The sequence below is a fragment of the Heptranchias perlo genome, chromosome 9 (assembly GCF_035084215.1).
Source record: "Heptranchias perlo isolate sHepPer1 chromosome 9, sHepPer1.hap1, whole genome shotgun sequence".
Lineage (NCBI taxonomy): Eukaryota > Metazoa > Chordata > Chondrichthyes > Hexanchiformes > Hexanchidae > Heptranchias > Heptranchias perlo.
In genome coordinates, this window is record NC_090333.1 from 38,678,611 (window position 1) to 38,691,350 (window position 12,740).

The 12,740-nt window shown below is 36.8% G+C and overlaps 1 protein-coding gene across 2 annotated transcripts in view; it reads left to right on the plus strand.

The window, feature by feature from the left end:
- Positions 1-12,740, plus strand: part of faf1 (Fas (TNFRSF6) associated factor 1) — a 292,563-nt gene that overhangs the window by 185,960 nt on the left and 93,863 nt on the right. For both annotated transcript variants that reach the window (XR_010963860.1, XM_067990236.1), the window contains exons 11-13: positions 61-124; positions 2,713-2,794; positions 11,553-11,707. Coding sequence is in view for 1 of the 2 variants with exons in the window: in XM_067990236.1 (XP_067846337.1) it covers positions 61-124; positions 2,713-2,794; positions 11,553-11,707 (301 nt within the window). In the remaining variant the exon portion in view is untranslated. The remainder of the gene's footprint in view (positions 1-60; positions 125-2,712; positions 2,795-11,552; positions 11,708-12,740) is intronic.

The window sequence follows — 12,740 nt, forward strand, 5'->3', positions numbered from 1 at the left end:
CATTTTCAATTTTTTTCTGTGATCCAGAAAGTTAACTTTAAACTCTCATTTCTATCCCAGTGCCTGATGATGCTGAAAATGAGGGAGATGCCTTATTACAATTTACTGCAGAATTTTCTTCAAGGTACAGGTACTTTTTTTCCATTAAAGGAGAAGTCCATGCCATTTTTTAAATCTGTTAAAGAAAAATCATCTTGAGAATTGAGAGCAATGTTCAATTGTCAGTGACAAAAATAAATCCATTTGTAACAGTTACTGCAAGGACCTGCAAATGGTGGATGAATAAGGAATTATAAGAAGATGGGAAAGATTACAACTGTGACTTCTAATAAAGAATTACTTTCTAAAAGTTTTGAATGTGTCACTGTCATAAATAAAGCTACAGGAATGTGGTGGAGAAGGTAAACTAGACTGTATAGCCCTGGAGATAGAAAATGACTGACTTGGGGGAGGAGAAAAGCCCATAGAACAAACTGATAAACATTGGCAGTATAAGTGGCTGATTTAACTTTGCGTTCTCTCTTTTCTTCCAAGCCAGATTGATGAGATGAAAGTATCTTCACTTTCCTGTCTGCAAGGGTGTTCTATAAATTGAGTTTGGACAGCCTCAACCCAATTCTTAGTAGATGCTGGTTCACAGCACAAAACTATCCACAAATTGGCACTAAGTTGGAGATTTTCCCATTCACATTGGGTACAGTAGAGAGTGCTCTGAAGTTAAAAGTGAGGGACCTTTTTGAAGCACAGTTTAAAAAAAAAGTTTACTTTGCGTCTGCAAATGTTTGATGCTGGGTGAAAAAAAAACTTTAATCATCAGTGGTAATATCCCTTAACTCAGTCAGCATGAATGTTTACATATCTGTCTATATTAATATATGCATGTTTTCTAAATGTAAGGTAACGTTAAAATCAAACAGATCCAGTTTGATGGAAAGAGATGCAACCAGCAGAAACTCAAAGATTGTGAATATCAGAGAATAGTTGCAAAACTTTGAATAGATATATGAAGGAAATGTTACAGTACAGAGGTTGTTGAAATGCAACAAAATTTACAAATGATCCAAAACACACACATTGCAAGTCTGACAAATGATATCTAATTTTAAAAAATGAATGCAAGTCCCAATAAAAGGAAGGAAAAACACATGACCAACAAGCCAACGTTAGAATGTTCTTTTCCTTCATTTCACTGATGCACTATTCTTTCTCAGATACAACTGTTCAGATCCTCAATTTTTGCATATTGTGGTCATTCCAATCACAAAAATATTACATTTTATCTTCCAGACCCACATTGTTACAACCTCCACTTCAGCATCGTTTCTGTCAGAAATAGCATCTGCTGTACTCAATTTATCTATTGTCATTGATCTTTACTTTTTTGCGAGCCTATAATATTTTTACTGTTGATACTGAGCTTCAACATCTTCAGTTTTTTGAGTTTGCCCTCCATTCCTCTCTTACATATGGTCTTTTAAAACTTGGCACTTTTTTTCTCTCTTGCCCTTTTCATCTACTCCTTATTACCCCAAAATTCAGCTTCACTATCAAGTCTGTGCTGCTTTATAATTCTAATTAAGTTTTAATTGGACATCTGGTCGAGCATCTTTCCCATCTCAGCGTACTTGGAACTGTTCACCTGACATTTTCTCACATGATATGTCTGTAAGTTCTAAGTTTACGTTTATGGCTGCTCTCAGTAATTGCCTGGGAAGTGAAATACTGAAACTATTTTCACAGCAAAATCAGTTTTCTTGCTGTTTGCACATATCCTGTTAAATGTTAACTTTTATTGTGACAGTTTTACATTGTTGTGTAATAATATTAAGTCTGGATCACTGGTATGGAACTTTATTGATGCAAAAATATATTTTTGGAAGCTAACAAAACAATTAGCAAATATATTTTTGTTTTACATTATTAATCCAGGCTTTTACTGTATGAAGTAAACCTGTAGCGGAATTTGTTTTTAATATGGATCCAGTAACACTGTTACAAGTTCACGTCCACCTACTTTAAATCACAGAATCCTACCCCTGAATGTGTATCCCATCAAGATCATTGGCAGTGATTTGGGAAATACTGAAGAGAAAAACATTTTTTTAATTAAATTTTAAAGGAGCAAGTTGGGTGTTTCGCTAATGATTGAATTGATAAAAGTGGTAATGCTATATTGGATTGTTCACCCATTTACTTTTACACTGGATAGCATATAAATCGCTTATTCTTTTCATTATATAAAGTATATGTGCAAAATTCTTGTTCACTGGTCACCAATTATGCTTAATATAGTCTGGAAGATACATAATGAACTAATGTGGCATACAACCTATTCCACAAATGGGAAAGACCTTGTAACTTGTGACAATTGCAAGTGTATTGTAACGGTCTTCCTCATAAGTGGAATAAAACAGATATTCCACAGTAAACCATTGTATTTTGTCTGTACAACACGTGGGCTAAAAAATATTATATTAGAAATTGGAAGTGGAAGTTTCTATATGGGTAGCAAGAATAAACTTGAACTCTCATATCGAAACTTGCATTGTCTCTGATGTAGGAAATGTGTTCTATGTGTTTCAAGCTAATTTCATGATTTATGAGATGTGTATTAACATTATGATTATTTCTGTTGTATAAGGTAATGTGACAGTTCAGTACCAGTACATTTTTTTGCATGAATCAAACTTAATTTTCTTTGTCACATTACAGATATGGTGACTGTCATCCTGTATTCTTTATTGGATCACTTGAGGCTGCCTTTCAAGAAGCATTCTATGGAAAAGCCAGAGATGTAAGTGACCTTTCAGGATATTAGCTCAAATGAAAGGATTGAAAAATTAATGCATATTGATGCCTTTAAACAAAGGACATAGAAAAATTTACAGCATCACCTTCCTCCTCCACCCCCCCCCGCCAACCTACCCAGAACCTGGTTATGGCACAATTGAGTAAAATCTGTGTATCTGGCTGGATAAGTAGCAGATATAAATTTCTGGTGAAGATATTTGGAGTGGAGAACAAAATTTAAGTTGTTAAAAGCTAAACAAAAATCTAGCATGTTATAAACTCCATAGAAAGAGGAGCAAAAATGCTTTCCTAAAATAAAAGTATGTAAGAACGTTTCCTCTTGAAACATGTAATAATGGCTATAGTAAGTGATACAGCAAGCTTTGTGCTGGAGTAGGGGACCTTAAGCTAAATTTAAAGTACTTCAATCCTGCCTTATACTTTGATTTAACTTAAAATAACCTAAAATAATCTTTCCCCTATTAGAGCACAAAACTTGCCAAGTCATTCACTGCAGCCTCAGGAACATTCAGTCAGTTTATTTAAACTTCAAATAAAGTCGGTGTTGCTCTTCTGCTGATCAACTTTTTTTTCCCCAAAATTATAAAAAAACAATCATTTTTTGTATGTAGGCTTTTTCAATTTTTTTCCCACAGAATTCAAGTTCTGCTTCAACATTTTGAAGCAATTATTTTATACAGTGGGCCAGCCTTAGAATGTCAGTGATATCAAATTTCATTTAAATTGCAGAAATGCTTTTTCTCTACAAAGTTAGATTTCAAATGAATAGATATTCTGCAATTAATTTCTCTAGTAAAAAGAAAAAATACTTTTAAACTGGTGGTCACCTAAAAGGAAGGGAAAAAAATGGTGCTTGAAATCTGTTTTGACCTAAATCCACTACCAGAGTTTTTGAACCTAAACTCATTAAATGTTTATTTGAGTGGCTGGATTACGAAGGATTTTGGAATACCATCAATTGATATATACTTAATCGCTAAGTAAAACACTACACTTAATTAAGTCTTTCTCACAATGCCACTCACAGTTCATCTGATCAGGATGCTTTAAACTGATTATGTACAGATTAGAGTGATGGCCCATTTGATCATTCTTTATCTTTTCTATTTTCACTTGACTTTTTTATTAAAAAAATAACCTTATATAGGTGAATCCCAACCAGTGCCAAGAAACATAATGCCTGGATTAAGATTTCTATAGAATTTTAATAGAAAATTTCCAATTTATAACATTTCATAGTCTTCCTGTGACTGAAACTAAATTTTAATAAGATTTTATTGCACAAAGTTATATCTTTTAATCAAAAGTTGTGATACAAAGGTTTGTTGATTTTTGTTGGACAAGGTAGTGTTTTGAGAAATAGGGTTTTACCATATCAGGTTTGGACTGAGCATGCATTTTAGAGTTGATACCTGAATCAGGCTTTCTGTACATTGCAAAGTGGAACATTTAAATTCTTTGCTTTGGGTGTGTATTGCACAATGGAACTGTAACATTTGATACAGGTAACAATATAACAATAATATTCACTATTACACATTGGTCATGTTTCCTTACCTGATGTTAAATACATACATATCGAGACATTTGCAAACCTGTTTTGGAGAATGGAAAATAACAAGAAACTAGGTTTACATTGATTTGGAAGATGTTGGGACGAATTTATCTATTTTATTTGAAGGATAATACAAGAGTTCATCAACCCTTATTTGGAATTATACAGTGTAAAAGTTAATGGTGTTTATATGCCATCTTATTAATGGAATTGCATAATGAAGTGAAATGACAGATTTGATGCTGGGAGCCAGGAGATTTATGGATGTTTGCTTGTTTGTGGTCTGATTTATTTTTAATAAATACGGGATATCTTACTGTGAGAGAATATTGTTATTTTACAATTGTAAAAGATGAAACTTGTGAGCACTGCAAGTGGTAGTGACTTGGGCAGACTTTTATATGACTAGAGGAACACCTGAAATCTATCACTAGTAATATAGCTTGTCCTCTGGTTGTTTAGTTTCCAGTAGACCCTTACATTTGTCTTTAATTATAGAGCGCCACATGATATTACTGATTAGTGTTATTTCACATAAAGTTGTAACAACATTTTTCTGGAGGAAGGCAGTGAATTTTGAGTTGTATGTTTGTAGCCAAAGGGAGGATGAAGATTAGGAACAGAACTGAGATGAAATGTAGAGAAGCACTAACTGGGGCAAATACAAAACTTGCAACCTGATTTTATGAGCTTTATTACAGCTCTACTTTTACATCTTTTCAAACATGTGAAATATCAAAACTGTGAGCAATGGAATAAAATTGTCCTAAGCATTCCACACAAAAATCTTATTTTTCTAGCCTTTGTCTTTTTGACTGGACAAAGTTGACCTGTTCCAACATCAGGAGAGTTTGGCACTAAGCCTGATTTTTGAGTAACACAACAGACTACTCAAGAGCTCTCTCGGCGGGATATTGCTCACACTATCCTGTCTTCTTGTTAACCTGTCACTCAGAGTTTATAGGCCCTCCTTGACCTGGGAAATGATTGATCCTGCATTATCTGCAGGACCTACTCTGTTGATAACATCAACCCAGTTTGTTTTTATATATGCAGTTGTTATATTTGTTTTTCAGCTACCTGTAGATGAGGGAAACTTTTGTGGTACATACCATGCCCTCTTTCATAAAAGTGGCTCTTCTCATAGCTCCCATTTTAAAAGTCATCTTGTCGATATCTACTTATTTCTACAAACTTCAATCCTTTCATAACGAGACTTCAGTATAGTTCTTTTTTCAGCGATTTAATCAACATATTTTGAATAAAGTTTTCAATTACGTATCTTTGTAGGGGCGAACGTTTTCCAGTCTTGAGCTTTGATGGTTTGTTTTTTATTCAAATCCTATTATATTGAGGAAAAAACATTTCATATATTAACATGTTGCATTTGATGTCCATCTTGTACAACAATGTAAGATTGCTGCACTACAAAACTAATAAAACATGCTCAGACCCACTCGCCCTTTTTGGTGCTAATCAAATACTCTATAGGGAAATGTTCCATTCGCCATCATTTGGTGGCACCGATGAGGAAAATTGGAGAGGTCAGAAAATTGGGAGGAGATAGATCTCAACAGATCGATTTGAAGAAGCACCTGCTGTTTTTGAAGATGAATCAGAAAACAATTTATGTTTAGATTTGTGCAGAGTGTAATTTTTAATGCTATTTGTGTTGGATTATTTTTGGATGTTTTTCCCAGTGGTTTAATGTGCTGGATCTTTAGTTGCTACAGTTCTAATTTTGCTTTATTTGGAAGAGAATAAAAGAAGGGATGCGAAGCATGTGTGATGCAACAAAGATGGACTGCCTGCATCCGCCCTTATCTACAGGAGAGGCACACCTACCTTGTCTTGGACAAAGCAGTTCATTTGATTGGTGCCCCTGCTGCTGAACTCAATATCCACGCCCTCCACCACCAGCGCATTGTGACTGCAGTATGTGCTACTTACAGCCCTGCAGCATCTCCACAAGCTTGATTTGACAGTACCTCCCAGCCTGCGATCTCTATCACCAAGAAAGTAATATGGGAACATCATCGTTTCCAGATTCCCCTCCAAGTCTCTCACCATACTGATTTGGACATATGTTCCCTCATCACTGCTGGGTCAAAATCCTGGAACTCCCTATGTAACACTATCGTGGGGGCACCATCACTTCAAAAAAGATAGTAAGAAAGAAAAGAAATACATTTATAAAAGTTATCTATAAAAGAACAGCTTAGTATTAGATCGTCACTCATCAGTTTGTCTTCTCGAGCAGTTAGATAAAAGATTTTCTATTGTAAAGCATAACTATTTTATCACTGTTAGATTCTTCACTTGTTCATTGCTTAATAAAATCACTCAATCTTAAAATAATTAAGCTGGATGTGATGTTGTCCTGCTTTTGAAGACTGAAATGAGATCCCATGGTGGCATATGATAGTCCAATACTAATAACAATTAGAAAATAGGGTTTACTGGTTGTTTTCCTGAGCATATTGCTGAAACCATATCTTGATCACAAGACAAGAATAGACACTGTTGAAGATATGGGTAGTTGGGACTCACCGTGAGACTTATCAAAGATAGGAAAACTGAATTAATCTAGTGTAAGAAGATTTAAAAAGACCCAAAAATGTAGTACTGATTCATGGCAAGCGACCAAAAGGAACATCAGTCAATCTGCAATGTATCAAACAATTTCAGCTGGCAACAAAATGAGATGTCTGTGCAGTTTCTTTTCAGATGGCAAGATTCCCCAAGTACAGGGTGTCATTGATGACACCCATGTTCTCCTATTGGCCCTTGCACACAATTCCATCACATTTATGAACCGGCAGGGCTTCCACTCTACCAACATGCATGATCCAGTTTTGATAGTCACATCTTAAGACAATGCACTGTACCAGGATTATTTGACGGAAAAATAAAAGTTCAAGGATGGTTCCTGGAAGACCTACGCTACCCTTTTTTTTTTCACCCTGGCGCCTAGCAACCGTGAACAGCAGCAGAGTGCTGATACCATAAATCCCATACAACCACCAGGGTTATTATTGGCTTCTTGAAACAGTGCTTCAGATGTCTGGACAGATCAGGAGCATCTAACAGTGCAGCATCACCAGGGTCTCCCAAGATATGCCAAGTCTGCTACATGTTGCAAAACTTTGTTATCCAAAGAGACTTGAGCATGGAGGAAGAGGATACATAACCTGAGCAAAGACATAGCAATGTAAAGATAATTGTTGCTGAACCACCAATGCAAGCAGCAAAAACCATATGGCAAGCTCTCATTGACAAAACTTTCAGCTAAGTATCTCATTTGCCTACTGCATTAACAGTTTTGCACATACAGTCACCAAATGCACCCTCACCAATCTTTTCCTCTGTACTAATTCACTTGCTGAGGATCCCATTCCTTTACCTGCTATGATCACCTTCAACGCTATCCCAAGAAAACTGCCTGGACTCAATTGATAAAAAGTACAGTCAAATGCAATACTCTCTGATTTATGTAGCATCCTCGTGCTTTCTCTTATTGATAGTTTGGTGACAGATGTGTCACATGTGTGTGCTCTGGAACCTATCCTACTGCACCTCCACTGGTAAGAGAAAGTGGTGGCTAGCCTCATGGGTGACTTTTGGAGCCTTGAGATTGAGGAGTCCCTGGGCCTCCTTAATATATCATTAGAAGGCCTTGAAACTGGCTTCACCACGACCACTAGTGCTTCTTGGTCTTGCTCACTTTCTGGCATCTCTACTATCATTTGAGGAAGAAGGGCTGGACAGGCTGGATTTGATGTCACCTTGAGAAACAGGAGACTCATCAGTGTCAACTCTTATCGTGCCTCTGCTGCTGGGCACTCCCTCAGCATGAGAACAGATTTCTGGGCAGCAATGACTGCAGTAAACCAACATCACTTTTTCTATCCAATCCCCCAACATTTTGAAACTGGACAATACATCCTCTTGGAGACTGGAACCCAAGGCCTCTGTACCAGCAGTCTGAGAATTCATCAGAAATATAGGAAGTAGCCTGAAGAAAACTGAATTCCAAATTTATTGAAATGAAAAATGCCCTTTATTAACTATATACATATGCTTGCAGTTTTTGAACCCCTCTGTTGTAACTTGCTAAATGAAGCTGTATTCACATCGAAACCTGTTCGAAATTATTTAGCTGCATAGGTATTTTTGTAGTGTATATAACAGCAACTCCTCTCCATCTGTGGGATTTGTACCATTATAATAGTGCAAAGTAAAACATGCTTCCCAAGTGATCAGAGCTTTTGTTGCGTATTACATTGTCTCCTGGCAACAGTGAATTACAAAATGATGATCTGATACCCAGTAGTGCAACCTGTGTCCCTGTGCTACTCCATTTTATAAGATACAAGACCTAGTTGAGATCTTTCACTTTTTCAGTAATTGATGGAGTGTGCCGCACTGGAATCATCCCAGGTGCAGTATAAGCAGTGTGTAGACCATTTTCCTAGACTATACAAGTTGCTTCTCTGTTTTCTGTCCAGTATTTGAGGGTGGGGGGGTGGTGGAGAGAAGCTGAGATAGGAATTTATCCTTAAGTAGTGTGACAGTTTCACAAGACCTTTTCTAATAGCTTACAGTGAAAAGAGAGAAGGAAAACCATCCGCTTGCCACAAAGCAACAGTACTACAAAGAACAGATTAAGGGTTTAGAAAAGGTCAATGTGGGTTTTTCACTAACTAAACACTGTCTTAAAGTTTCGTATGCAGAAAATAATGAAGTCATCTAAGAGTTTTTAAAGAATTTTTATTTCTTTTTTTCTGCCTGCATTTGGTTGCCTGCTCAGCATGGGTGTTTAATCTTTCCAGGCTTTTGAATTGGCCCAATGAATGAGTGGATAGCTGTCTCTCTAGGAGCTAGAAGCTTATTCTGAAGCCTAATCACTGAGTAAACATAGCCTTGCCCTCCCTCTCTAACAACCTTCATACAATAGCAGGATTCTAGTGGAGTAACCTGGATATTGCACACTGAGCTTTGAAATGTAGGATGGATGAGCTGCAGAACAGACTGCGGCTGATCTTCTGCCTCTTTTTAATTAAGCACCGTAAGGCCATCAGCGTGTTTTTATATCCTAATCAGATATTGTATGTATATCAGCAGTATGGGACTTCAAGTTCAGATTTAGTCAATATATTGTGTTGTGTTTACACTGAAAACTGCAAAGATTTCAAGGACAAAAATTATACCAGATACATATTTTAGTGCCATTTTTCATGTTTAAGTGATTAACATTTAAGTGGATGTTTGTGTTACTGCTAGTAACAAAAGCTACAAACCTGATTTGCAGAGAGATTTTGTAACTATTTAATAAAAGATGGTGCTTGATTTATGTCCCATTTTGTATCAAATGTTACTCTATAGTAGATGCGTAATAGGTGTTCGTCCTGGCTCAGTGGTTGCATTCTCGCCTCTCGGTCAGAAGGTTGTGAGTTCAAGCCCCACTCCAGAACCTGAACACATCACCCTGGCTGGCACTCCAGTACAGAACTGAAGGAGTGCTACACTGTCGGAGTTACTGTCTTTTAGTGAGACATTAAACCGAGGCCCCATCTACCCGTAAAAGATCCCATGCCACTATTTGAAGAAAACCAGGGGAGTTCTCCTGATGTCTTGGCCAACATTTATTCCTCAACCAACACGATTTTTTTAAAAATAAAGGTTATATGGTAATTTGTCTCATGCTGTTTGTGGGACCTTGCTGTGTGAAAATTGGTTGCCATGTTTCCCTACATTACAACAGCAACTATTGGATATATGCTTGAAAGGGAAAAAGTTGCAGGGCTGTGGGGAAAGTGCAGGTGAGTGGGACAAATTAGATGAGTCGGCACAGGCATGATTGGCTGGGTGGTCTCCTTTTGTGCTGTAAGATTCTATGAACTAGACTTCAGAAGTACATAATTGGCTGTAAAATGCTTTGGAGTGTCCAGAGGTTGTGAAAGGTATAAATGCAAATTCTTTCTTTAACAAAATGTTGCAGAAAGCTGTATTATAATATAAAACAGTTGTATTCACCTACAGCTATATTTCATAGTTACAACTATTGTTAAATGTTACATTATTCAATAAACATTCTTGAACTTTTGTTTCATGTATCAGAAACTCTAATCTTGCCACCCCTATCTCCCCACAATAATTTAATCTAAGCATATAGTCTGATATACCTATTCAATTCTGTGGCATGGTATCCAAGTGAAGAGGCACAATTCTGAGTCGATATAAAACAAACCCACCCCTTTTTGGACACTAAGGCAGGAAAGTGGAGTTAAGGTAGATGATCGATCATGTTGAATGGCGGAGCAGTCTCGAGGGGCCGTATGGCCTACTCCTGCTCCTATTGCTTATGTTCTTATCTAGTTTTTTGAGCATTCACTCTCTTGCCATATTTTATCTGGAGACTGCAACATATTTTAGAAGTGTAATCTCTTGTGTAAAATTTGCACTGTGTTTTCTAGTTTTGTTGAAGTTAAGCTGATCAATGAATGATTTAAACAGGTTATGGTATAAAGATTTGCTAATTAGCAGTTTTTGCCTGCAATTTATAGAAATCCTGATCCAAGGATAATCCAGGTTCAAGCATAACATTTCTAGGCAAACTAGTTATGCATTTCTCAGCATGCCATTGTAAAATGAAATATTAATGTCCCATTAGCAAGAGATATTGAACAAAGCCCTTCACAATATCAAGTCAAAATATCTATTTCCCGAATCTCAGTTTGAGAACCACTTTTTTTTCTAAACGAAGCCGAAAATCTAAAATATTGCAATTCATATGGGAACTTTCTGTAGAATATAAGTAATAAGAGATGTAGAATTTATGGAGCAACTAAAACAGTAAAATTAACTGGACAAACTTTAATTTAGAAAGAAAAATTGTATTGTGAATTGTATTAACCAAAATTTGTTTTTATTGTCTGTGCTCCATTAATTTTGTGAGATTTGTGAAACTTCATCTGTATTGCTTTGCAAATGTAAAGTGCACAAAGCCTTCTGTATAATGTGGTATCTGGGAGTATGCAAAAATTCCCGTTACAGTGAGGATGTTCTGTATAGTTTCAGTATTAATCAAGGAGCCGTAAGCATTTTACTTTTACATGATAAATACAGTGAAGAGTAACTTAGATTGGCAATTTTAAGATCACTAATCTGTACTTTCTTTTATCAGAGAAAGCTGCTTGCCATCTACCTCCATCATGATGACAGTGTTCTTACAAATGTATTCTGTTCCCAACTACTGTGTGCTGAATCTATTGTCTCCTACCTCAGTCAAAATTTTATCACTTGGGCATGGGACATGACAAGAGAAGCTAACAGAGCAAGGTACTCAGTTTTATTCACTAACTTATTTGTTTTTTAAATTGGAGCTTATTATTTCTCACTGAAGCAGTACGAGCTGAAAAAAATGCATTGCACACATTGAATGTGCTCTGGTCCAATCTAATGTTACTTGAAGGGGAAGTAAACCCAAAGGTGAATATTATGCGATCTAAGTGCTGCCCCATTTTCTTGAGAGGTAATAATTTATATATATATATATATATATATATTTGTTTGTAAGTATTTTGTTTGATATTGCTGGGAATGTCCTTTAGCAACTTTATTGGAAATACTGTGACTTTGGACCCCTGATCTAGAGCTCCATGACCCCAGCAAGCAATCAGTTGACACTCACCCCATTGTGGTTCCCCAAAGCTTTGTTTCTCAAGCCGGCCTAAACTCATGAGTCCATTGTTTCCAATAGAACTTATCAGGGGCCTTCCGTGTTGTAGGTATTACGGAGTAGCCGAGAAGGGAAGGAGGCCTGACCTGTGTTTGATGAACTTGTGTTCTTATTTTAAAAGTTAAAATTTTTCTCCGTGTATATTTCTTTCTCTTGACAAAATGGTGTGTGCATTTCATATTCTAATTATGCTAAATTAAAACAAGATTGTTAAGTACAGCACGGCCCTAAACAAAGTCATGCATTACATCCTCTAACTGTGGTGCTTTAGCCCTCATTGTGCTCTCTGCAGCCTTTGACACCATCAGCTACGTATCCTACTCCAATGCTTGTGCTCCGTTGTCCAGCTCAGTGGGACTGCTCTTGCTTGGTTGCAATCTTACTTATATATTCAACCAGAATAACTCCAGCAATGGCTTCTCTTCCCACCCATGCACCATTACTTCTGGAGTCCCCCAAAGATCTATCCTTGGTACCCTCCTCTTCCTCAAGTACATGCTGCCCTTGGCAACATAATCCACAGATGTGGGATCAGCTGATGACACCCAGCTCTACCTCTCCACCCCTCCACTGCCTGTGTATTGTGAGACTGGTTGTCTAACATCTAGTCTCAGATGAGCTGCTGTTTCCTAT